General features: G+C 54.8%; 1 protein-coding gene across 2 annotated transcripts in view; it reads left to right on the top strand.

Annotated features, from left to right (window-relative positions):
* The window catches only part of PLXNA2 (plexin A2), a 132,116-nt gene that overhangs the window by 19,206 nt on the left and 86,147 nt on the right, over window positions 1–26,763 (top strand). For both annotated transcript variants that reach the window (XM_050985224.1, XM_050985223.1), the window contains one exon: window positions 102–284. In XM_050985224.1, the coding sequence (XP_050841181.1) occupies window positions 102–284 (183 nt within the window). The remainder of the gene's footprint in view (window positions 1–101; window positions 285–26,763) is intronic.

Raw genomic sequence — 26,763 nt, 5'->3', positions numbered from 1 at the left:
CAACCCTGCTGCCAGCACCACCAGCACCCTCCACACCACCCCAAGTGTGTGGGGCCTCCCTGGGCTGTCACTCACAGCTGCCCCAAATCTTGTCTTTCCAGCCAGTCCCCATCGATGACAACTTCTGTGGGCTGGACATCAACCAGCCCCTGGGGGGCTCGGTGCCCGTGGAGGGGGTGACGCTCTTCACCTCCAGCCGCGACCGCATGACCTCCGTGGCCTCCTACGTCTACAACGGCTACAGCGTGGTCTTCGTGGGCACCAAGACGGGCAGGCTGAAGAAGGTGAGCCCTGTCCCTGGCTGTGGAGGGCCAGGAGCTGGCTGTGTCTCTCTCGGGATGCTCTGGTGTGCCTCGCTGCTGCTGCTGTGCCTGACGGGTGTTTCCCAGTGGGAAACTGGGAGTGAAGCAGGAGCGGGAATGGCAGGGTTTGGGTCACAGCCTGGTGTTGGAGAGGCAGAGTTCAGCTCTCGGTGTTGTTGGTGTGGTTTTGGAGTGCCATTTTTGGGAAGGGTGAAATTGAAGCTGCTGCAGGATGGTCCTTGGAGAGGAACCAAAGGAGGTCAGATGGAAATCCTTCAATGGTTTTGTTTCCCAGCAATCCTTCTGCAGCTGCTGCAGACAACTGTGAGTTACAAAGCCTTTGGAGCTGCTGGTGCTGGCAGGATTTTGGCCACGCAGGGACAGGAATGGGTTAATGTGGCTGCTTTTGGAACCAAGCCTCAGGGCTGAGTCCTGCTGCTTCCCCCTGCCTCTTCCCTCCTGCTGGATGATTGATCAGCCCTGGAACATTCCTTGTCCTCTGCACCACAAGCACCGAGGGGGGGCTGGTGGGGCTCCAGTGAGAGTCACAGAATGATTCTGGCCTGGAAGGGACATGGGCAAGGACACCTTCCACTAGCCCAGGTTGCTTCAAGCCCTGTCCAACCTGACCTTGAATGACTTTTAGGCCTTTGAAGTCCAGCTGGGATTTCGCCACATCTGAGTCACAAAATCACAGAATATTCAGAGTTGGAAGGGAACTCTCAGAGGAGTTCTGCATTTAAAATAAGTTTGGAAGTGGCCTTGGGGTGTAAGCCTTGTTGGCCTTTGGAGCTGGAGCTGCAGCTGGAAGCCAGCACAGCAGTGGGTCTGATCCAGCTCCAGCAAAAGCAGCCCTGGAGCTGCTGCTCTGGCAAGCTGAGACCCTTCCAATTAACCTCAGCTCTAAATGACAGCATTAGGTGAACCTGTTAAATGCAGCCCCTGCTCCTTCGTGCCAGGGAAAGAGTTAACAAATGTAATCAACAGCAGGCTGTTAATTTTTGGAGTCCTTAAGCAGCAGGGAATTTCTTCCTCATCTATCCAGGAAGATACAAGGACAGGCAGATACTACACTTGAATGTCTGCATCATTTTAATTACATCAGTTCATTAATATTCATTCAGCACTTTACAAGTGCTGAGTAGTAGTAAATTAGGTGCCTCCCTGGTGCCTCTCGAGTGTCAGTGGGGCAATTTTGAACGTGGGGGAGAGGGAGCTTGTAAAGCAGGGCCCTCACTTGCCTGCTTCCCGTGCCGTGGCTCAGGGGAGAGCTGGGGGCTTTAGGTAAATGGAAGAAGAGGAGCCCTCAGCACATCCCAAAGGCTTGGGCCAAGCCCAGAGCTGGGGCTGCAGCAGGGGATGCAGCAGGGGATGCAGCCAGGGATGCAGCCAGGGGTGCAGCAGGAGGTGCAGCCAGGGATGCAGCAGGGGATTCAGCCAGGGATGCAGCTAGAGATGCAGCAGGGGATGCAGCCAGGGATGCAGCTGGAGGTGCAGGAGGGGGTGCAGCAGGCGATGCAGCAGGGGATGCAGCAGGGGATGCAGCAGGGGATGCAGCAGGGGATGCAGCTAGAGATGCAGCAGGGGATGCAGCAGGGGATGCAGCAGGGGATGCAGCTGGAGGTGCAGGAGGGGACGCAGCCCTGAGCTCGCTGTGGCCAGGGTTTGGGGACAGGGGAGGCTCCTCTTTCAGAGGCAGCAGCAGCCAAGTGCCCGTGCCTGCACACGAGGCATTTACGGGCTTGTTCCATGAATTATGGAGGATTACAGAAGCAGCAGCCTCTCCAGCAGGGTTTAATTCCTGCTGCTGGTCTGCACTGAATGCTTCCTGGTGCAAAGTTAATCTGTTCATGCTCCGCTGTCCAGAGGGAGCCTGTGGAATCCTTCACCTGCAATCCCTCATCTGTTGGGTGAAAATTGGCCCATCTCTGAAGCAAACTCATCCCAGACATTCACTACAGTCAGGTTTTCATGGCATCTGCCCTTATTTAACAGCAGAGCTGCCTGCAGCCAGTGGGATCCATCCCCCTGTAATTAACAGGAACAATCCTGGTCCCTTCCTCCCCTGTGTGGGGCTGAGGATGCTGCTCTCTCTCTCTCCCAGCTCTGTCTACACCTTCAGCAGATTTTCCCTCCTTTGACACGTGGAATTGTCTTTTCCATGGCCTGAGGGAGCCCAGGTGAGGCGGAGGAAGCAGCTCTGCACCGAGCTGGGGGGCTCTGGCTGCAGAGGAGGGAAGTTAACAGGTTGTCTCTGGATTTTGTGCCTGTTCCAAGATAACCAGACGTGTCTGAAGTCAGGGAGTGCTCAGGATGCTCAGGACTCTCCTTTTCTCTCCCTCCCCATCTGTGAGATGAGGGTGGAAACGTTCAGCACCTCTGTAAGTGCCGGGGATTGGTGCAGACACCTTTTCCACCTGATCTCCTCCGTGTCCTCCTCCATCTCGGATCTACCCCCACAATTAATGTCTGGAATCTTTGTCACACCTCTCCCCTCGCCCACAGCTGATGATTTCCTTTGGAAACAAGCTGCTGGCTCCGTCTGGGCTTCCAGGGAAGGCATTTTTGTGTAGCTGGAGGAAAGTCAGGGAGGTGGCTCCGAAATCTTTCAAATTTGCCTGTGCTCCCCCAGTGAGGATTCCTCACTGGAAGCACTGGGATAGCCCTTCATGTCCTCCTGCCTTTAGCTCCTCACCTCACTGCTCCTGCCACATTCCCAGCTCCTGCTGCTTCTGCTCCCCAGGAATTGTCTCAAATGCTGCTGATGCTGTGGCTCAAGCACAGGTACGTGGGATGAAATTCTCCCTCCTGTTCCCCTTCCAAAGCACCTCAGCCTCCTGGCTGTGGGAGGAAGGGGAAAGGGGCCCGTGTTGGAGACACGGCCATTCAGAATCAGGAACTCCTCCAATAAAACCATTTCCACCAAGCAAAATGAGAAGGGACATTAATGCAACAGTTAACAGCAACTAAGTGCTGGGGGGAGATGTGTCAGCTCGCTCGTTCTGTTTATGGGCTTCATACAATTCTATCAATATTGATGTGTGATGCCTTTGATTTTGACACTAATCATTGCCATGAATTAAGTTTGCAGCCATATAATTAGAACTGCTATTAATAGGGCCTCAAGCTAAGCACTGCTGTGCTAGTTGGCTTTTTCCTGATGGAAAACGGCATCCACGGAACTCAGCTCATGTGGTGTGCCCAGGAGGGGCTGAGCCTGATGTGGAAATTGCACTGGCTCTGCTGAGAGAGGCAGGCTCGTGGGGAGGGCCTGGCTCAGAGGTTTCCCAGGAATTCCACCCTTAAACTTCCCAGTGGTTTGCTGCTCTTGGGGTGCACAGCCTCAGTGGGAGAGAGGGGGATTGCAGGGAGGACAGAGCAGCGTGCAGGGCTGTGGCTGCTGTGTTTCCATTCCATCTCCCCCTCCCTGTGGCCATCCTGCATTTGTCCCCCTGCCCCAGCAGAGCTGTGTCAGCCCCGTGTCCCTGTGCACGCCTGGTTCCATCTCATCAGCCTGAGCTCAGCCTGGGATGGCAGCAGGGCTCAGCACTAAAAATCAATCTTGTATTTCATCCCGAGAGGTCTGTTTCTTATTAGGTCTAATAAATCAGTGAAGTGCCCTTCATTCAGCTTGTCAATGCAGGACATTGTTTGTGATCAAGAATAAATAAATGTCTCTGCTCTGTCTGCCAGTCGCCATCTAGGTATTATTTTTCCATCACGCTGTTTATGCTGGCTGTAGGAAAAATGCAGTTCCTGCAGCCTTGCCTGCCTTCCCACGGGCTGGGAATGCTCCTGGGTGGTAGAGGCGAGGGAAAAGCTGGAGCAGTGACGTTGTGCCTGGGTTTCACCCAGCACTGAGTTGCTCAGGGGTGATAAGGCTTTAATTTGTGTGCTTGGAGGTGTGGAGGTGTTGCAGTGCTGCAGGCAAGGCCCAGGTGTGGTTATTTCAGGTGCCCTGAGGTGAAGGATGAAGTGTGTGAATGAAATCACCCCCAGGTCTCCTGGAAAAGGTGTCACTGTTGCTCTGGCCACCTGTGTCACTGTCTCAGGTCAGCTGCGCTGGACGTGGCTCGAATCCACCCCAGGGCCACTCCAGAGAGCAGTGCAGGAGTGCCACAAAGAAATGCAGGGTGCTGGCACTCTGTTGGTGATGGGAACACACTCCTGCCACCTGCAGAACTCCTGAACTCTGTCCTTGTCCTGCTCTCTCCCAAGGGACAGCCACGAGCCATCGGCTTGCGCCGCCAGGGGAACGCGGAACTTTTAAGTGCCTTGTTACGTCTTGGGACGTGAGAGTTTTATTCAGCTTGGCTGATTTAATTTGTTCCATTAGTGGGAATAAAGGAGGTCTTTCACAATGAAATATATATGTCCCAACCTGTCCTTAGATGACTTCATTTTACGGGTGGTTATCTCATCCCGGTGATTTATCCTTCGTTATCGCCCCCGCGCCCGCCACACTCCAGGAAAACTCGGTTGCATCAGCCTGTGGAGAAGCCAAGAGGACACCAGGCTGTTATTGAGCAGATGAAAACCATCCATTTGCAGGCGCCTTCCGAAGGATTTGTCTGGTTTTAGCTGTAGGGTGGGAGGTCAGGGGCTCTGCTGGCTCCCTGGTCAATCCATCACCCTCAGAGTGCAGATTCCCCACGTCCCAGCAGAGGTGGGAGAGGGCAGATGGTTCTTGTTTGGCTGAAGAAGCTGTTTAATTGAAAGGTCTGAGAAATAAAGTCTGATTTTTGCCCAGTGGTGTGAAATAAGAGGGTGTTTGTTCAGTACTGTACTTGCTGCTGTGGTCGGAGGAGCTGGGATTTATTTTCTCCCTAAACAAGGATTTTCCAGCTGCAGAGAGTAATTCCCCTTTGCTTCATCTGTGCTGAAAAGGGTCCCCAAAATGCCCCATGGTCCCTCACATTTATCATTTTTCATAGCCAGAAGTTGGAATCTTATTAATTGGAATTTGTGCAAGGGAATGGGAATAGTGCTGGAAGGCAGAGGAGAGCTCTGGGGTGTGTTTGGGGCTGGAGATGGGGCAGAGCTGCCAAGTCCCTGCAGACTGTGGCTCTGAGCCCTCAGGAATGTCCCTGCCACCTCTTAATGGCATGAAACTGGCCTCTCTTGTCCCAGCATCCCTCCCCTGGGCCGGGGATCTGGCTCCTGCCAGAGCAAGCCACGTCAGAAGAAGGCCAGGAGTTGGCAGAGATTTTTATAGCTGCTGGAGAGGGAAGGGACAGGTGTTCAGGAAGTGCTGGGGATGTGAAATGGAGCCAGGTGAGCTCGGGGGCTGCTTTAATCTCATTTCTTGGCTCAGGAGATGGGGATGACTCTGGGTTTTTATGCAGGTTCAGGCACTTTGAAAAATCAGCTGGAAATTTTGGAGGGCAGGGATTGTGTTTGGTTCAGCCCTAAATCGAGTGGGGTTGGTGAGGCTGTGAGTGCTGAGCAGCCCTGCCCATGGAATCCATCCTGCCTGGAATCCACCCTGCCTCTGGAACATGGAATCAGGGCATGGCTTGGCTGGAAGGGACCTCCAAAGGCTCTGCAATGAGCAGGGACACCTCCAGCCCGAGCAGGCTGCTCAGCACCCCATCCAAACGAGGTTTTCATCTTGAATTTCACAGATAATTCATCCCCACACCTTCTCCCAGAGGCATTATCTCCCTCATGAGCATCAAGTGAGGCAGAAGTTATTCCTCCTCCATTTCACCACCTTTTCATCAGGTTCAATAATGAATTTCTACTTGAAATGATCTTGGTGAAAAATATCACGAAATTCCAAACTCTTTGGTGAACTGCTGTTGGTTTTCCTGTCCCTGCTTCCCTTGGAGTGTGGAGCTGGAGCTGCTGTTCTGGGTGTTGCTGGCTTTGGGGGTAGGGCAGTGTCAGACTCCTGCCTTTCCACCCACGAGTCAAGAAGTTCATGCTTTCTTTACTATAAACATATTTTCCTGCAGGCTTTTAAAATCCTCAGAGGTCAAAATAACACAGGTTTTGGTCCATTTGTAAGATCTTAAATCCCTGGGTGGCAAGAAATACTGTGAGAAGCCCGGGCTCTGTGGCTTCTCTAAATGCCTCCTCGAGGCAGTAAAAACAAATGTGGAAACCACAAATGTGCTGGGAGAGATGGGGAAATGTGCAGGGAGAGTCCAGGGCAGTGCCACAGCCCCGGAGCTGCTGCTGCGGCTGCCTGAGGTGGGACTGAGGGACAACAGAGGGTGAGGTGGGACTGAGGGACAACAGAGGGTGAGGTGGGACTGAGGGACAGTCAGAGGGTGAGGTGGGATTTAGGGACAGTCAGAGGGTGAGGTGGGATTTAGGGACAGTCGGGGGGTGAGGTGGGATTTAGGGACAGTCGGGGGCTGAGGTGGGATTTAGGGACAGTCAGAGGGTGAGGTGGGATTTAGGGACAATAGAGGGTGAGGTGGGATTGAGGGACAGTCAGAGAGTGAGGTGGGATTGAGGGACAGTCAGAGGGTGAGGTGGGATTGAGGGACAGTCAGAGGGTGAGGTGGGATTTAGGGACAATAGAGGGTGAGGTGGGATTTAGGGACAATAGAGGGTGAGGTGGGATTGAGGGACAGTCAGAGGGTGAGGTGGGATTGAGGGACAGTCGGGGGCTGAGGTGGGATTGAGGACAGTCAGAGGGTGAGGTGGGATTGAGGGACAATAGAGGGTGAGGTGGGATTTAGGGACAATAGAGGGTGAGGTGGGATTTAGGGACAATAGAGGGTGAGGTGGGATTTAGGGACAGTCAGAGGGTGAGGTGGGATTTAGGGACAATCAGAGGGTGAGGTGGGATTGAGGGACAGTCAGAGGGTGAGGTGGGATTGAGGGACAGTCGGGGGCTGGGGTTCGAGGTGGGGATGGCTGGAGGCTTTCCCTGCGTGCCTTTGACACTCCCTCCAAGCCCTGATGGATTTTACAGCTCGTGGTGGCTGTAAACACCCGGTGGGTGCCTCTTGCTGCCGGCAGTAAAACCCCGGGGGTCTGGGGCGGATCCATCACGGAGCATCCCCCGGTGTTGCAGGTCTGGAGTATATTTGGGTTAAATCGTCCTGCAGAGCTTTGAAGGCAAAGGGCAGCAGGCTGTGACCCTCTCTGCTTTTCTTCTTTGTGCAGAGCCCTTCACACCAGCAGCTCGGTGTGGTGACTGAGAAATGAATAATTGGAATATCTGGAAGGTGCAGGAGCAGTGGAAGGGAGAGTGGGGAGCTGCAGGGACACTCAGGCTGCTCTCTGCCCCTCTGCTCCCAGCAGGGAAAGGAGAGCTGCACCTTCTGATTCACGGGGAGTTCAGCTGAGGGTTTGTAATCCAAAGTGCAAAGAAAGCAAGATAAACACTGACCTTCGTGTCAGCAATCAACTGATGGTTATGTTTAAATTTCGTATATTTTGGAGCAAAGCACGTTTCTTATGATTTGCCCTTGATTTTAGGGGAGTTTGGCCTTGCCAGGGGCTGGGACTGGGCTGACTCCAGCAGCCCCTGAGTGGGGATTCCCAGGGAAATGCAGCAGGAACAGCAGGGACAGACAGCACCAAGCACAGGGCTGGGGAGAGAAAGGCAGCTCGGGGTTTGCTTGAGAAAACAAACAAGTTTCATGTTTTGGAGAGAGCTGTGCCGAGCCTGGCTGGCTCAGAGCCTGTGATCAGAGGCAGCACGGCCCAGGTCCAGCAGGAGCTCTGCTGTCCCTCCAGGAGCACTAAAGAGCAGCCCGTGCCTGCTGGAAATTGTTGATAAAGCTCCCTTTTTTAGAGTCATTTCTGCTTCTCTAGCACAAATGTACGATTTCTTGTTTGGATGTGTTGCTTTCTTCATTCACTTTTATTACTGGGGACATTTACATGAAAACGGCTTTTTTTTACTTTTTTTTTTTGCCCTCGCAGCACATTTCCCAATTGCAGCTGCAATTCCTGCGTGGGAGGAGAAATCCACCTTCCCTGGGAATGGGAATGGGGAATGGGGATGGGGAATGGAAATGGGAATGGGGAATGGGGAATGGGAATGGGAATGGGAATGGGAATGGGGAATGGGAATGGGGAATGGGGAATGGGGAATGGGAATGGGAATGGGGAATGGGAATGAGGAATGGGATTGGGAATGGGGCACTGAGCAGGGCTGGCCCCCTCCATAAAGGCTCTGTGTGAATGGGGACAGTAAATGTCCACAGCTCCCAGACTTATTCCTTCATCAGGTATTTAAATCCATTCTGCTGCACAGGATGCTGTCAGGGAGGCTGCTGCTGTTTCTCTCTGTGGAATAGAGGTGGGGGCTGCAAAGGCTCTGCCCAGCCAGGCCCCTCCCACAGCCCCAGAGCCAGCGTGGTTTGGGCAGGGGGAGCAGGAATGGGCTGGGGAAGGGGCTGGGGGGGCTCTGTTCAGCCTCTGCTCAGAGTGGGGGGGTTTATGGAACCCCAGCAGAGGGGTGAGCAGGAGGGGCTGCAGGGCTGGCAGGGCTGGGCACATCCACTCTGGGATGCTCCCAAATCCCCGTGGCCTGGGGAGGAGCTGGGTGGGCTCACAGTGCCATGGCCAGCAGCCAGCCCTTTGGCCACCCCACATCCCCCATCTCAGCAGGGATGGCTCCCACAGGCCCCTCTGCCACCCCCAGCCAGGCTGGGCCATGCCAGGGTGGAACATTTTCAGGAGTTGCAGGAAATGCTCTGAAACTGTGCAGTCATGGAACCAGACAGATCAGGGAAGAGCTGAGGAACTAAAATTAGCAGGAGTGCCCCAGGCAGAGGCCACCTGGGGCTTTGTTTCGTTTCGCTCTCAACTTTCATCTCTTTTATTTATAATTTGTGGCTGATTGATTTTACTTTTTTTTTTTTTAAGGGTTTTTTTTTTCCCTTCCCTCCTTTGAAGGCGAGGAGCTTTGCTGGCTCATGATGTGCAATCCCTGCACTCCCAAGGGTGGCACTGCCCCTTCTGGCCCAGTTCTGCCTCCCCCTGAGCACTGGGAGCAGTGCTGGGCCAGCCCCAGACCCCTCCTGCACCACATCCCCTCCTCTCCAGCCTTCCTGAGCTGCTTCTTGTGCTCAGCCCTGCTCCACCCCAGCCTGTCACAGGGTTTGGGCCTCTGGGAGCTGGAGGGCTCCCATGATGATTTCAGACTGGATTTTAGAAGCTGTGGCTGCCCCTGGATCCCTGGCAGTGCCCAAGGCCAGGCTGGACAGGGCTGAGAGCACCCTGGGATCATGGAGAGGGTCCCTGGGCATGGAATGAGAGGAGATTTGAGGTCCCTTCCACCTCAGGCCGTTCTCTGGCTGGATGGACAAACCCTCCAGCCAGCACTGATGTGTCTGTGCCCCCCTGGGAGCTCAGCCTGGTGTGCTCCCCCTCTGAGGAGGAAGAAGAGGCTGGACCTGCCTTCCCCTGCCCAGGCTGGCCTGGCACCCTGCCCTCCTTCCCTCAGACCCAGATGGTCTCTGCCCCTCCTTGCCAGGCATGCAGCAACACTCCCCTGCTCTCCTGCCATCCTCTCTTGCAGCCTTTCAGCCTCCATCTCCTCTTGGTGCCTCCCAGGCACCTCTGCAGCTCCTGGCTGCCACGGCTGCTCTGCTGCTGGCTGGGGAGGATGCCCCCACCCTCCCTCCCTCCCTCCCTCTCCCCATCCAACCCTGACACTCTGGACAGGGATTACAGCTCCAAGTGCAGCAGCCTGGCCATTTGGCTCGGAACTCGTCCCTTTGGAGAATCTTTTGCCTTCATTACCAGCAGATAAATCTGCTCCCAGTCTGTGTGTGCTGGGAATGGGAGGAGCAGGAGCAGCCCCTGTGCTGATCCCCCTCCCCAGGTGTGCTGCCCCTTCCACCCCAGCCAGGACCACCAGGACGGGCTGGGGGCCAGAGCTCTCTGCCTTTGCTTGTTATTCCTCAAAATGAATTAAACTGGAGATATTCATCTCAAGAAGGAGAGGGGGGATTTTTTCCTTATTTTCCACTCTTTCCCCCCCTCCCAGACTTTTCCACAGGATTGTTGGCAGCAGCCTCTGGGTGGCCAGGAGGGCGCCTGGCAGCAGCTCAGAGAGGGGATTGGATTGCAGGCACAGAAATCCCTGCACACTGCGAGCCTGCTCTCCTGCTGCCTGTGGCACCTGGCCCCAGGATGCTGCCTGTCCCTGCCCCCCTGCAGGTGACCCTGCTGGCCCTGCTGGTGGCCTGGCTGCTCCATCCAGGCCATCCCGAGGCTCCTGGCACTGCCTTCAGGGGTCCTTGGGGTGGATCTGGGGCACATTTGTTATAAAACTTCTTACAATCTGTATTAAAAATCTGCAGCTGCTGTCGGTTGTGAGGCACCTTCAGGTGAGGGCAGCCCCGGGGTGGGCACAGGGAGGGAGGCAGGGCCATCCCAGGCCGGTGCTGGGGACAGGGGACAGGGATGTGTGGCCAGGGAGGGGAGGTGGCTGTAGCTGATCACACATTAGCATTGCTGGCTGCAGCTCCCCTGCCTCCCAGCAGCTCCTGGCTGTGGGTGGCTGCAGCTTTTCTCCCTCACTTCTATCCCAAACCTGTTTCAGATTAAAAACAAACGCTGTTGCAGATCAGTTTGTCAGTCACTCTAGACATAATCTCCTAAAATAATCTTTTACCAGCCCTCTCCTCCCCCAGGATGGGCAATAATTGTTTCAAGACATGTCAGCCTTTGTTTGAAAGTGAGCTCTGTGTTTTCCCGAGGCTCATGTTCTTGGAAGGGAAAGGAAAGAGGTGCTGAGCAAGGACTGCAGGGAGAGGTGGGTGGGGAGGGAAGAGAGGCTGATGTGGCAGCCCTGAGGTGCTGGGGACAATTTTCTGCTGGGCTGGGACACCGGGGGTGGGGACCCTGGGCAGGCTCAGGGGAGCTCCAAACCCCTGCAGCCCCCTGGGCAGTGGAGAGGGATCTGTTTTCCCTTGCTCCTGCCTAAACCACAATCAGTGCTGGACAATAATCCCTCCCAGTGATTTCTACACAGCTGGGCTCAGAGTTAGTCCATTAACCCAGCTCCATTCCCTGCAGCTGGATCTGAGGGGCAGTGCCCAGGGGCTCCTCCTGTGCCATGGGCTCAGCTCGCCTGTGCTCCTGGTTCCTCTGCTCTGTGCCTGTGCAGGGTCAAGGCTCAGGGTCTGCCCCTCTCTGCTCTCCTGAGCCCTGGCAGCACTGGAAATGCCTTTTGGGAATGCATTTCCCCCAAAAATGTGGCTTTTTATGTGAGCGCTGCTATGGCCAAGGAGGTTTTTAAAGGGAATCAAATGCCAAAACTTTAAAGGAGTTTTAACCCAGCCAGAAGAGGTAATTTTTAGAAAAGCAGAGTTGCTATCTTTGCAGCCCCTGTGTTTTTTGGAGGTTTGCTCTCCCACATCAGCCTCCCCCAGCTGTGTGTGCTCCTGGTGTGCCCCTGGCACTGCAGCACACGTGGCCCACGTGCCAGGCAGGGAAATCCTGCAGAAGTGCCCTGGGACCTGCCAGACCCCCAGGGCTGTGGTGTTCTCACCTGGCTGTGCTGCTCCTGCTGCTCTGCTGCAGAAAGGGAGCTGGCAGTGCTGGGAACTGGCCACCACTCCCAGCAGGAATTGCTTTGTGGGCTCTCCTGGCAGCCCGAGCATCTGGGACACGCTGGTTCACAAATGTGGGAATGGCTTATCAGGGAATTGTGGTTTGGATTACAGCAAAATCCCAGAATGAGCAAATCCCTGCCTAATCTGGAGGGTTCTGTCAGCCTGCCTGGGGTTTCTGACAGGAAAATGGAGCTGGCAGAAGTTTCACGTGCCCCCTGGGAACTTTCTCCCAACTCACATCCCGTTAGGAGAACAAAGTGAAAATATTTCACTGGTCCCTCCCTCCTTATTTCTGGGCCTTCCTGCATTTGGATTTTCCATTTCTTGCCTCTTCTGGTGGTGCTGCTGAGTGCTGGAATGGTCCAGACAATGATTTCCCTTGCCCAGGCACTGCTGAAGCTCTTTGTGTGCCTGAGCTAAGGTGGAGAACCCCCCAAGAGGAGCAGGCAGACCCCAGCCCAGCCCACCTTGCCGGGTTCTGCCGGCTGCTCTCTCTGCCCTGCATTATTCAGAGCTGTGGGGGATGTGATTTGCATTCCTCACAGCACCGTGGGATCTCTGATCCCCTTTGGGGGGAGATTTCACGAGATTGCAGCGAGACTGGCAGGGAAATTGCTCCAAATTGCACCTCTCATGGCAAGGACGTGGCTGTGCACAGAGCTGCTCCTGGGAGGGGAGGGGAGCAGAGGGGGACAGGGTGGGACAAGGGGCTCTGTCACCCAGGGACCCTCGAGTGATGGTGCTCCATCATGGGGGAGCTGATCTGAGCAGGGGGTGCTGGAATGGGGGGGCAGTGTCCACACCAGGGCTCCCCGTCCCTGCAGGTGTCAGGGCCAGGCTGGATGGGGCTCTGGGGAGCCTGGGGGAGTGAGATGGTCCCCCAGCATGGCAGGGGGTTGGGAATGAGGTGATCTTCAGGGTCCCTTCCAACCCAAACCTTTCTGGGGTTCTCTGGGGCATGCCAAAGACAACTTTGGCATTAAATGCAGGCTGCATTATCTGGCTTCTAAGCAGACCCTGGACATGGAGAAGCTTTTGTGTGAATGAGAACTGCCCAGGCTGTGCTGGAGGTCCTGACCCCAGCGTGGCCCCCAGATCTCTCCTCTGAGGAGGACAGGCAGCTCAGGAGCCCCGAGCTCCGGAGAGATGGAGCTGGAAGCATGCGGAGCCTTTGGATGCAGCCTGGATCAATGGGGAAGGCTGTGCCCCCTCGCTGTGTAAAACATCCAGAGCAAATGGAGAGTGACAGGAAAGGGGTCAGCGCTCCGGGTCAGCTCTGAGGTGCTGGAGGAGATAATCAGACCCTTTTCCTTCCAGTTCAGTGCCTGCCAAAAACACCGGAGTGCCTCACAAAAGTGCGGGGTGCAGCCGAGCGTGAGCACTCAGAGAGGGCAGCACGGGAGGAGCCGCTGTCCCCAGCCCAGGGCCACCACCACAGCTCAGCCTGCTCACTCTGCTCTGCTCCAGGGGCTGATCAGTCTGCTGTCCCCACCCCAGGGCCACCACCACAGCTCACTCTGCTCTGCTCCAGGGGCTGGTGACGATCTGGGGTTTGTGTGAAGCGTGAGCGCTGCCCACGTCACCTGGGAGGTGACAAACGTGTCTGGGATGCTCTGGGAAGTGTTTTGTGCTCCCTTCTCTGGGATGCTCTGGGAAGTGTTTTGTGCTCCCTTCTCTGGCATGCTCTGGGAAGTGTTTTGTGCTCCCTGGGGGCTCAGGCAGGTGGAAGCAGCCAGCCTGGATTAGCACTGCTGTTAACAGACCTTGAGAGCATCTCTGCTCTGTATGGAGCTGGGCAAAGCCATAAAATGAGGTGATTTAAGAAGGCCAGACCCCACTAACCCCTCTCTAAGTGGTTTCTCTCCTAAGCTCTCCCAAGGAACATTTTGGAGTTTGCTGCTGTTTAGTCCAAATCTCCCTCCCCAAACAAGGCTCTGGTGCTGATTGCATCTCCAAAAAGGCTCCCTGCCAGGGATATTTTGACAGAAAGTGTGATAAAATATAACACAGCAGACACCATCCCCCTTACAATTTATAAGGAATTTAGTAACCTGAGGGGATTCATTCTGTATCATGTTACAACGCATAGTATGGATCCTGTCCTCCTGCTTGCTGTAATGAACAAATCTGCTTGTATCTGAAAAATTCTCGTGGCTGGGTTTGAGCTAATCAAGTTCTCGTCTCCAGCATCTTCCCCTCACTTTGTCCCCAGATGATCTTGCAGTTATCCCGACTTTCTCAAAAGCACAAAATAAAACACTTTCTGTGAGAGCTGCAATTGCTTTTGACAACTCAATGGCTCTTTGGAATTTGGGAAACCACAAAAAAACCCCACCAAACCCTCCCAGGCTGCTCAGTTCTGCTCCAGATCCCTTCTCCATCTCCTTCCTGTCATTTACACCCCGTGGAGTGGGTGGGAGTGGTGGGAGTGAAATGCTGGTTCAGGAGCTGGGCGATAGGTGGGGTTTGGAGGCACGCAGGCAATTTAGCAGGATAATCAATGGGATTTGGGCATTTTGGGGAATCTGTCTTTGCTGCTCGACGGGCGTTTGTGCAAATGCTCAACAGCTTGAGACGGGAGATTTGTTCCCCGCTCCCTCTCCCTGTCAGCTTTTATTTGCCTTCTGTTGCCCTCCCGCACAATCCATAAGCCCTCCTCTTTTGCATGATTGTCTCAATTTGCATTTCCAGCAGATCCACTGACATTTGGCTGGACTCTGGGTGAAACACTCCTTGAAATTAGCCTGCACGTGGAGTTTGTTCTGGGAAGATAAGAAGGGAAGTGGCAGGGGGGGCTGGGGGGAATTACACACGGGAATCTGCACTGGGAAAGGAGCACCAACAGGCAGACTGGAGGCCAGCAATATTTCTCTGGGATTTGTTTGGGAAGCAGAATTTGTCACCGTGGGCAATGGACTCATCTCCCTCACCCCAGTGGCTTCCAATCCCAGCGCAAGCCCGTCAGAGGAAGCCAAAGGATAAATTGTCTGCTCGCCTGCTCTGGAGCTGCTCTGTAGTGCTGGCAATGTGAGACTGAGGAGGAATTTTAATTTCATGCTGTGTAAGAAGAGTGCATGCAACAGTAGCAGCCGTATGGATTTTCATATGAATAGAGTACAGTACTCATGACAGGGCAGCAGTGTTGTCCCGCAGGTTTGCATTCTTCTCCTTTCTTTGCTGTTCTCACATTCCCCTCGCCGTCCACCCAGCCTCGCACTTGCTGAAATGGAAAGTATGTCCTTGCCAGATGGGTGTACAAAGTGACGAGCCTGTTTCTCAGCTAGAAGGCAATTGGCTTCAGAGACCTTTTGTTGCTTTAATTTCTGTGCAATCCAAGTGCGAGTCTGTTTTGCTTGAGAGGGAACATTTTTTAGCCTGGTGCCTCTCTTGCTCAGCTTTGCGGGTATCTAAGCACGAGCACTTTGCAGACAGTGGAGCCCATTAATGCTGCTCTCTCTAAAATAACAGGACTTAAATCACTCACTTGGAGGGGGAAGGCAGGTCCTGGGAATGATTGATCCACAGGGATGGGTTATATGGGGCTGGACTGGGTGCTTCTCACCCCTTTCTCCCTCCTGGTGATCTCTTTTAGTCCTCACCCAAGAGCTGAAGTCACCTCAGCAGCAAAGAATTTGTTTTGTAAAATGTGTCACGCTTTGTTCAGGGGAGGTTTTGTTTTATTTGATTTAAAAAATGTGTGTGTGTTTGTTAGGGAAGGAGCCTGTAGTGATTTTTTCTTGAGGCTGCTGATCTAATACATTCTGCACAGCCATAAAATATGCTTTAGATAAACTTCTCCTCCTAACATCTGTGAGGAGCACTGCTCTGCTCGTTTCCATGCTAAAGTGGTCGTTAACGCGCCGGCACATCCAGCACGTCTGTCAAACCCAATCAGTTTTGCCAGGTAGGGCAGGTGGATAAATCTGTCTGCCTGCACACGCTGCTCTTTCTGATAGCCCTGCATGGGAGGAAAAGGCATGAATGGGGGAAATCCTTTTCCTGGCTGCTGGGGAGGTGTGTGCACGCAGCGGGAGGCGAGCGCAGAAATCGCCGGATTGTCAGCGCAGCGCGAGCCTGGCCGCTGGGCTGGGGAAGGGGTTTGCAGCAATGCGAGTGGTTTTGTCTCCCAGCCTCGTCTGTCCCTTTGACAGCTGCTGGCAGCACGCTGAGCTGGAGCCCAGCAGTGCTGGATCTGGCTCTGTGCATTCCCTGCCAGCCAGCAGGAAGGACAGAGAAACCCGGCGGCGTCTCCAGATGGACCTGCCTGGCCATCCTTCACTGGGCTGGGCACGGCCCCATCCACTGCCACAGGGGCCCTGGACAGGCTGGATATTGGGAAAAGAGTGGTCAGGCATTGGAGCAGCTCCCCAGGGCAGGGGTGGAGTCACCACCCCTGGAAGTGCTCACAAAAGGAGCACAGGTGGCACTGGGACGTGGTTTGCTGGGCACAGTGGCACCGGTTGAAGGTTGGGCTTGATGATCTTGGAGGTCTTTCCCAGCCTGAAGGATTCTGTGCTCCACAGGACAGGGGGGACAGCAGCTTTGGCAGTGGCCCCCAGCCCTGGGCTGGCCCTGGTGACAGCTCCAGGCAGTTGGGTTCAGTGGTTCCCTCCGTGGCTCACATTGATACAGCTGCAAGCACATTAAAGAGTCCAGCAGCAAAGCACAGCCACAGTTAATAAAATACAGATTTTCATCTGAAATCATTGCCTGAAACAGCTCCCTAATGGAGGGAGGGAGGCTCTGGGGGGACAGTGAGAGTGTGTCCTGCCTGGGCACGTCCCTTCACCAAGGACTGAGCTCTACCAGTGCCCCCAGCACCCTCCAGACACCCAGAGAGGGGGAGCAGCCCAGGCAGAGCAGGGCACACCACCAGCCCTGAGCCCCAAAGAACATGTGCCTGTCTGGATAATTCCAGGAAAACCCCACCAGCCTGCAGGATCAGACAATTCCCACCCAAACAATCTGAGGATGGTGAACTCAGTCAGGTTCAACCAAATAATTCCACGTTGAATGCGGTGAGCTCCTCTGAGGGCTGGTGGGCTCTTCCCCAGGGTAATTCCAGGAGATGCTGTCATGGCCTGAGAAGGGAGAGGCTTCCCCAGGGCACCTCTGAGAGATCCTCTCACTCCCTTAGGAGGGCCAGGTTTGTGCCTGGCAGGAGCTGGCATTGCTGCCTCTCCTCAGCCTGGCTTAGAGAGGCTGTGAAGAAGCACTTTCAAGTGCAGGCTGAGAGGGAAGCTAAAGTGACCAATAAAGTCTCTCTTCAGCACTTGTAGAGCCTTTGGGATGCTCTTATAAATCAAAGCCTGCAGGTAGACTCAGGTGCTGGAGCACAGAAGCACAAACAGCATTAATGAGGCCGTGGAACATCATCCCCACGGCGGCAGAAGCAAAGGGGAGGGGGTTTCATCTTGCAGAGCCTGTGCCTCTAATGATGGTGCGAGTCCTTCAGAAGGAAAAAAGGGACAGTCTGGGGAAAAGGACCTTCTGGGCTGGCTCGTTCCCAAAGATCCAGGAGCTGCTCATGTTGCCTGCCTGCTAATTGGAGTTGGCTGTAACTGATTTAGAAAGCGACGGCCTTAGGGAGCTGAGATTGTTGTTTGTGTTTGTCTGGGATTAAATACAGATGGAATTAAAACGAGGGGGGAAGAAAACCCCACAACAAACCCTCGACTGCAGGAGGAAGCTTTGATGGAATGAATTCCTGCTGCCGGGTCGGGGTCTTGGTGCCATTCCCATGGAAGCACCAGGCAAACAATGAAAGGGAAGAGGCAGAAGTAGAAAGCAAAAAGATGAGTGGACTCTGATGAAAGGAGTCATATTAATAATGAAAACTGGAGGGTTTGAAGCTGCTTTAGAATGAATTTTCAAGGCACAGAGCCCCTGGGGAGCAGGTGAAGGGACAAACCACAGCACTCCAGATGCTCAGAGCAGGACCCGGCTCCCAGCCAGGCTCTGGCAGCACAGACTGCAGGAGGAGACAGGGAAATACCTGCTGGGCTGGGCTGGCCAGGCCATTTTCCTCCAACACCAGGAAAATTGGGGTCTCATGGCTTTAGGTCACGGCAAGATTCCTTCACAGCTGAGTGCAAGCCGTGACACAACCAATAAATCATGGCAGTGACGAAGCTCCAGGCCGGCAATCATTAGCAGATTTCTCTCTGCAGAGGTCTGGGTGTGCAGGGGGTCTGTGCTGCTCCTCAGCAGTGGGAAGAGGAAGGCAAAAAGGAGCTCAGCTCCTGTGACATTGAGCAGTGGCCTCGTGCACAGAGGCTGCTGTGGCTGCCAGCACTCCCTCACTGGGAAAATCTGTCCTGGGAGGGAACTTTCCATATCAGCTCTGAGCCTTGGCTCCGTTTGTAGCCCTTGTTTTAAAAGCTTTAGGAACATTTGATACCTGGTCTCTTTTTAGTGAGAGCAATTCAAAATTCCCCCTTATTGGAACTGCAGCTTCTGGGGGCAGGGGATGGCAAAGAGCCCCGTGGTGTCCCTGAGGTCACCTCAGAGCTGTCTGGAGGTGACTGAGCAGCTCCCTTTCCTCCCACCACCTCCCCCTGCCCCTTTCAGCACCCCTGACACCTCTCCCTGGCTGGCTGCTCATCCAGGTGAGTGTCAGGGCTCCTGATGTTCTGGGCCTGGCTGCACACCCCCCCAGGGCTGGCTGTGACTCCCAGCAGGGATCCAGGGCTCTGCAGGGAGTCAGGCTGCGAGGCTGGGGCTGTGTGATGGTTCTGAGCCTGCTCCTCACACAGAGGGGCTGGTTCTGGGGTCTGCAGTGTCCCAGGCACAAAAACTCAGCCTCTACAGCAGCAGCAACCAAAACTGCCAAAGCAGAGACCAAGACCTTTCTCCAAAAGCAGAAAAACCCTTTGTGACACTGCCTCGGATGACACTTGTCTCCTTGAGACACTCCAACAAATGCTCCTACAATGATATCACTTTCAAACCTGAGTTTCAGGAGGCTGGTGTGATGAAGGTGTGACTGCTGAGAGCTGGAGGTATCTGTAGTTTGTCGCAGGTGAATTTTAGAAAGAAAACAGAAATATTTGACAGTGCCTTCAGCAGCTCAGCTCCTTGTTGCTGGGGATGGATGAAATGGTTAAGTGAAGGTGTCTTCTCTCTGTGCTTTCTTGGTTTCTCTGCCTCCCTGTTGGCACACACATCCACATTCTCTGTTCCTCTCCCATCTGCTTCCCCTTCCCAAAATTCGAACATTTCACTCTTAAAATTCTGCCTTCATGTATATGAATGAAAGAGGAAAATATCACTGTAAGCCACGAGGGCTGGGTGCCTGGGATGAGTTCTGATCTGCACCACAAAACCCCACGGTGGCCTCCAGCCCTGCCTGGCCATGGTGCTGGTGCTGAGCATCCCCACGAGGAGATTGTTTCTCCACCAGGGTCTCAGTTGTGACTCTCAGGTGCTGAATTTGGGCAGGCAGGGATGCTGCGTCCCAAAATCTCGGTGAGATGGGGGTTCCACTCCAATATCAGCAGAGAGGGGGCTCTGGGTGAGCTGCTGGCCTGGCTCCATGCCCAGCCCCTGGGGGCTGTAACTGGAGCAGCACTTTGGGGAGATGAGGCCCCTGGCACAGGGGAGCTCTGGGAGCTGCAGGGAAGCAGCCCAAAGGCCAGCACAGGGGGAGTGGTTCCAGTGTTGGATTACCGAGCCACACACGCGGTGTTTGCCTAACCAGCCAGACCTGAATTGCTGTTCAAACACTGCTCTGCTGCCTGACGTTGGCAATCAGGGAGCTAATTACACTGGATTAGGGTTTTTCTCTTAATTACATGAAAAATTTAGCGCGGCTGATGTTCACGAGGCTGCAGGGGATTAGGGCGGAAGCCGTGTGTTTATCTACAGGTCAATTACGGAGCGGGGCAGGAATGTGCTGGGGCTCTGTCTGTGCCACCCCTGCAGCCAGCCTGGGCCCAGCTCCTGCTGCTGATGCTGGGCCATGGGCACCAGGAGGGATTGGCCGTGGGGGAGCAGAGCAGGGCCTGGGGCAGAGCTGCCTCTGTCCTGCTCTGTGGGCTTTCACAGCTCTGGGGCAGGGAATTCCACAGTGCTCCAAGTGCCAAAGGCAGCCCTGAGTGCTGGCTCGGAGCTGACACAGAGCACCAGCTCCTGCAGGTGCCTCTCCTCCCCCTGCTGAACTTGAATTCAACTCTGAATTTGGGTGTTTGAGGCCCAGCAAGCTGATCCTGCCACCCAGGCAGGGCAGGGCAGTGTGTGCTGGCCCAGCTCCAACCCCCAGGGCAGGGATGGACAGGGACAGAGGGACAGGGACAGACGTGTGCCCTGAGCCCAGCCCAGCAAATCCCCCTGCACCCCAGGCCTGAGCAGCATTCCATGTGTTGCACACACAGATTATTCAGAGCCAGCTCATCTGCTTATCTGCTGATTGATTCTGAGATGCTGCAAAGGGCATGTGCCAAAGGCTTAGGGAGTTTCAGTGCGGAGATGGAAGAGATTTTGCTTTTTATTTTTATTTTTATCCTTGATCTGCCCCAGAATAGCACTGGGGAAGCAGCTCAGATGGGCAGCAGGAGCTTTCCTCACACACCAGGAACCTGAGCTACCTCAAACCTCTGTCTGATGGAGATTGGGGCATGAATGAGCAGAGAGGGAGATTCAGCCCCAGGGATTTATGTTGCAGAGCCTCCCCTCAGGATTCCTCAGTGCTTCCAGGACAGGGAATGTACCAGCCAATGTCCCTGGGCCCAGCCAGCCCTGCTGGCCCTGCCTGGTGCCTCCCTGCAGGTGACACATTCCTGCAGCTCCCACATGCCCAGGGATGCTGAAGCAGCCCCAAACACGGAGCCAGTCCCTGCTGGGGGTTTGCCACAGCCCAGGCAGGCAGCAGGGGCAGGAGAGGGCTGCAGGGAGCCCTGGGGCACTGCCAGCCTGCCCAGGGCTCCCTGTCCTCACACGACCTCCAGAGACCCAGCCCTTTGTGAGGCTCTGCCCCAATTCACAACCAAAAAATGCCCACTGCCACCTGCAGCTCTGCTCCTGCTGGGCAGGAGTGCCTGGGGGGTGGCAGAGACTCATTTCCCTCCTCTCCCTCATTTCCTGGGATCTGAGCTGAGCTGAGCACTCGGTAATTTTCTCACATCCTCTGCCCCAGCAAGGTTAGATCTGATCAGTAACACATGACTGGCTCTGCATGCACAAGTGAAACCAAAAATATGCACGGCCTCCTTGTTCACCTGCTCGCTCCTGCCTGACCCAGAGCAGCACCAGGCAGGATTTATCCACAGCTTCAGAAACCCCAAAGACAATAACATTTGGATTCTCTTATTTCCTTCTGGGTTTTGGCCCTCGGCAGCTCCAAGCTTGGCTCATGTTCCAGCATCCCCGGGAGGTGCTGGGCAGGAAATCGAAGCCATTTCAAACATATTACTTACATGATGTTTTCAAAGAGGAAAGAGAATAATATTTCCTGAGGAACTCTGTGGCTCCCACCTGATCAGCTGGAAGCTGTGGCTTTGGAGAAACAGGGTTTTTGTGTGGCAATTTTTGACAGTCATTTAGTTTTTTCCTCCTTGGGGAGAATCACGACTCACTGAAGCTCGTTTAGAGCAAACTTCACATTAGACAGTCTTGTCTAAGTGGCTTTTGATGCCATTTTACACGGCCACTCAAGGTCAACAAAGCAAACTAAGCAGGACCAATCCCTTCAGCTGTGAAATGCAGAGCTGGAGGAGGATGTTCCTGGGGAGAGAGAGCCTGACACGGAGCTGTGCAGGATTATTCAGCTGGAAGGGCACAGGTGAGGTGTGGACAGATAACACAGATGCTGGGCTATTTTGGGGGCTTTGGGCAAGAGCTACAAATGGTTTGTGACAAGCAGATACCTGGTGCCTCCCTCGCCCTAAATACCACCAGAACAACACCAGCTGTGGGCTTGCTCTGGTGTTTTCTGTCCCTCACAGAGCTGAGGCTCAGCACTCAGCCCTGTTCTCCTTCACCCGGGCAGAGCAGGGCTGGTAATGATGCTCCCCAGGGCCCAGAGGAGCACTGAGACACCACCCCAAAAGTCCAACAGGAGGGGAAAGGGAGAAGGGGATCACTGCTGAGCAGAGGGAAGGGATGTCCCTGCTCCCTGGGCACAGATAGAGAGGACGGGGTTTGTGCCCTGGGCTCTTCTCCTCCTGGGCTGGATGCCCTCAGGACCCTGTGTTCCACTTTGAGGGTTGTGTTGGATGCTGGAAGGTGCAGGCTGCTGGCCCTGGAGCCCCAGCAATTGTCTCTTTGCAACAAGTGCTCCAAAGGAAGCAGCTCTGCTCCTGCTCAGCATTCCCTGCTCCCTGGAGCCCCCCAGATTAACAGCCTTTACCTCCTGCTCTTGTACTGAGTCCTCTCCCGCACTGGATTTCCTCAGAACTATAAAAGAAAACCTTTTGGACACTTCATACATCCTTTTCCACACCCCACTGCTACTGTTGGCTGATTTAGGGCTGGTCTGTGCCTTGCAGAGGTGGTTCCAGCACCAGGGTGTGCAGAACCCTCCTGGGGGCACAGAATGGGAAGGGAGAGCTGGGCCTCCAGGAGAAGACAATGCTGCTGATTTAAAGCACCATCCAAAGCAATCCAGCCTCGCCAGCCCAAATTTCATTCTAATGAATCCATCCCCGGAAGAATACTACTTAATTAATTAGCAGCTCATTTGCATGAGGTGGCATGTTATTAAAGCTGTGCTGCTGCAAGTAGGGCTGTGACAAGGTGTGAGCTGACAGCTTTTCAAATAAAAAGTCTTTTCAAGGGATGATCTCCTGAACTGGCAGCTTTGTTCTGAACGAGCCTCTCATGCAGTCATAAATTAAAGACAGGGGGCTGCTGATTAGGCTCTGCATGGTGCCTCTGTGCCACCCTCCCTGCCTCATCCTGCACCAGCCTGGAGGAGCAGAAGGGTGGGAGAGCCTGGAGGAGGAAAGAGCCTCTCCAGTGGCAATTTCTCATAAGAGTTTGTCCTGTCAGGATATCTGAGCTGCTGCTTCACCCCAACAATTTGCCCCTTTCCCTCCAGCGCCCTGCAGAAAGGCAGCAAGGGATCCTTCTCCCCATCTCTTTCCTCGTGGGAGTGGGAAGAGCTGTGTTAATGGAAGAAATGTTTGTGGAATCTCTTCTCCTGGCACATCCAACATTGTGGGTGCCCCCACATGGACAGTGGGGGACAGGGAGGCTGCTCAGGTGCTGCCCACCTTACCTGCCCACGCTGCTCCCCTCTGCCCACCCCTTTGCCAAGGAATAAACCCAGGCTCAGCTGCTCAGCCAGGAGTCAGAGATCCTGCAAGCAGGAATGGTCTGAGCCAAGGGCAATTTTAAATTCCCAATTTAATCCATTGGGCAAGGTGGGCTCCAGGTGAGAGGGGACCTGTGTGGCCCTTCTGGGGGGCAGGGGGAGCTGGGGGAGTGCTGGGATGATCCACCAGGGCCTGAAATGCAGACTCTGTGCAGACCTTCTCCCCAGGGTTTTGCAAGGGCAGTGATTAGTGAGAGTATTTAATGTTCAGCTGGGCAGTGTGAGATGGGAGAGGATGGATTTTCTCCTCCCTCAGGCAGCAGAGCTGCTCTCAGGAGCTGACAGGACCATGGGCTCCTGCAGGGAACCATCCATGGAGGCTTTGGGGCCAGGACAAAGGTGATGCCCACGGTGACAGAACCATTCCCTCCTAATCTGGGAGAAATTCATAAAGGAAATGTGACAGGAGAGAAGGAACCTGGGAGGTGAGGGAGCCTGCAGGTAATGAAGTTAATTGGATATGCTGATTGGAATGGAATGTGCATGTAAGGTTTGTCATTAGCTTTCTCAGGGACACATCTATGATTTAAAGGAAAGAACCCAATGGGGTTCCTGTTGCACTGGAATTCTGAGGGGAGGCTTCCCACGTGGAGCCCATCCTGCTGTTCCTGCCTGCAGGCAAGGCTGGGCTTCTTCCCTGGATGGGGACATGCTGAGGGATCCTCCTGGGGCCTGGGGCCCTGGCACACCTGAATTTGAAATTCAGATCCCACATGTGGGGTGTGCTGGCTGAAGGATCCTCAGAACCCCCCCCCACTCCTCTGGCTTCAGTAATGACCTGGAAATGGGTCCATCCAGATGTCAGCAGGGAGTCTGGGGGGAACACTACTCCCAGAATTTCAGAGAGAGCCTGAAGGGCTCTTGGAAACGTTTTGGGTAATAATTTGCAGTTCTAGTTCTGGATTCTCCCCTCCTGGAGGTTGCTGTGGGGGTCACAGGATGCAGGACCAGGAGAATCATGCAGATTTCACTTCACTGCTATTACAAAAGTCAGCAAGTTCAGGCAGTGCCTGCTGCTCCTGGCCCTGGGAATCCTCTCAGAGCCCCTCCATTGCCTCCCTGGCTCTTTCCACATGGAAGCCCAAAGTGCTTTGGGACCCATCAGGCACCTGCAGAGGTGGGGAGGAGCTGCAGCTCTCGAGGAGTTAATGGTGGCCCTGCTGCAGGACCCAGGCCGGGCAATCAGCCCCTCATGCATGGACTTATTCAGCTGTTTTTACTGGCACCAGGAATTCCATCCTGAGTCAGCCTGGTGGAAACACCCCTAATGAAAACAGACAGGTAATTTAATCACGGAAAGTTCCTGCAAAGAGATTCGATGTCTTCTAATGGGAGCCTGCTGGGAGGGAATGCAGAGATATCCCAGCACTGGCACTGCCTGGGCACAGCACCTGAGGGGAACTTTCCTACACGAGGTGTGCTGGAGCTTCATGTCAGATTAGATCCTTGAGTGGCTCCTACACGGTACCACAATGGGGTATTTTGCTAATCTCTGCTGATAAAGCCCAGCTTAGCCTGCAGCTGCATTGTGGGGGTATTAGAGAGCTCAGTGTGAGCCCGGCTCTGCAGGGCTGCAGCTCCCTGCACCCAGCACATCCCGCTCCTCCGCCGGGGCTGCCCACGGCCCTGCGAGCAGGGATGAGTTTGGATTTGCAGATTATGTTATTAGGTACTTCCAGGAGAGATTTGTAAACATCCAGTGGGAGGGAAGGGCTGGATGTGGCCCAGGCGGCTCCTCGGGTCCCTGTCCAAGTGTGGCAGCCCGTGGTGTGTCCTCCTGGGCTCTGCTGTCCCTCTGAGCCCGGTTCCAGCTCGCCAAGGCGCCTCGCCCCACCCCTGTGCTCCACCCATCCCCACCCTGCTTCCCTCTGTGCCCCTCTCCTGAGCCCTTCCCACGCCCACCACCCTGCCAGGAGAGGAGACAGGCAGGAGAGGGAGGGGACAGGAGCAAACAGGACCGGGGGAGCCCAGCCCATCCCTGTGCTCCCCTCTCCCCCAGGGCCTTGCCAGACGAGCCCTGGATTTGGGATGAGACCACAGGTGCAGGGCTGGTCCCACTCCCTGCTGCAGGGACAGCTCAGGAGCTGTCAGGCCCCGGGAGGGAGGGCACCCATACGTGAGGCAGAGGAATTATTTCCCTCTCCAAACGTCAACAAGAAGCTTCCTGCTGTGTGAGATGATCCCTTTCTTCTTCCTCGGCCACAGGAATCATCGCTCTTCTCTCTGACATCATCATTTGTTGCCATGGAAACCGAGCCCTGAGCAAGAGATGCAGTGGAGCATCCTGGTGTCAGTGGGTGCCCCTCGGCCTGGGCTGTGGGCAGGGGGCTCTGGGGGCTCTGGGGGTTCAACACCCACCCACGGAGGGGGGCAGCAGGCTCTGCTGTCCCCGTGTTCTGTGCGCTGGGTCACCTCACGGTGACAGAGTCCCCGAGAGCCCCAGGGCTGCTCCCTGGCCCTTGTGGGGGCAGGAGGGTGCAGGCAGTGCCCAGCACCCCGTGCTGTGCCCCAAAACTCCACTGCAGGCACCAAGCCCATTCCAGGCTCCCCTTCCAGGCTCAGCTCCAAGCCCTCAGCCAGGCTGGAGGCGCCTTCGGGCACTCCAGCCCAGAGCTGCAATTCCCAGTTGGAATTGGTCTGCACCAGCCTTGGCCAGTGGTATCTCTCTTTATTAGCCCTGTCTGACCTCATTACTAGAAAGAAGCTCAATTTAACGAGCTGCTGGTGCCCTGAGGGAACTCTGGAAAACAGTTGTTTTTCACAAAGGCTGCTGATCCTTCATGTCCGGGCTTCCATTCCTGTCTGGCCATTAATCAGGCCTTTGCATGGTGGTGGCTGTGGAGCCCTGACAGCTCCTGCTCTTTATTCTTCAGGTGATTTCTGTCCCTCTGTCCCTCTGTGCAGTGGGGGTGACTCAGATGGCAACAGCCAGTAAGGCTCTGGGCTCATACTGGTGTGGATCTGCCTCTGATTCTTGGTATTCAGGGGGGCTGTGACGATCCTAATGCTCACAGGTGGAATTAAAGCAGGATTTGACCTTCTGCCTCTTGGGGATTTTGCTTTCTTTGACCTTCTGCCTTTTGGGAGATTTTGCTTTCTGAAAATTCAGAGCTTTCGAGGCAGGCTTGGGCTGGCAGCTTAATCCTGCCAGGGGCTCCTGTGCCTGACTGTGGGTGTTCCACAGACCACTCACATTCCCACCTGATGTTCTTCTATTGCACTGAACACTCTGAGGTAAAGGGAAAAAGAGAGAAAATCAGAAAATGAATGTGTCTGTGTGCAGCCAACGTGTCTGTACATGGCAGGAGGCACCGAGGCTCCTTCCAAGGGAGGATTTATTTGGAGAGGGTGCAGGGGAGCAGCTCTGCTCTCCTGCTATTTCCAGCTGGGGCGGCTCATTTCTCAGCTAAACCGTAAGATTTTTAACAACCTGCTCCCTTGGCTCCCGGGGACATGCACCAGAAAAAAGAGCCAGCCCTTTCTGTGCCAGTCCTGCCTCTTCCCAAGGTTTGGCCTTCGGGCGTTGCTGCCTTTTGCTGCCCTATGCAGCCAGGCAGGGAACACCGGGGCAGCACAGCCCGGCGGGAGCCGATGGCATCTCTGGGGTAAGGGGTTT

Source organism: Serinus canaria, chromosome 26 (genome assembly GCF_022539315.1).
Source record: "Serinus canaria isolate serCan28SL12 chromosome 26, serCan2020, whole genome shotgun sequence".
NCBI lineage: Eukaryota > Metazoa > Chordata > Aves > Passeriformes > Fringillidae > Serinus > Serinus canaria.
This window is presented reverse-complemented; position numbering and strand designations above follow the sequence as displayed.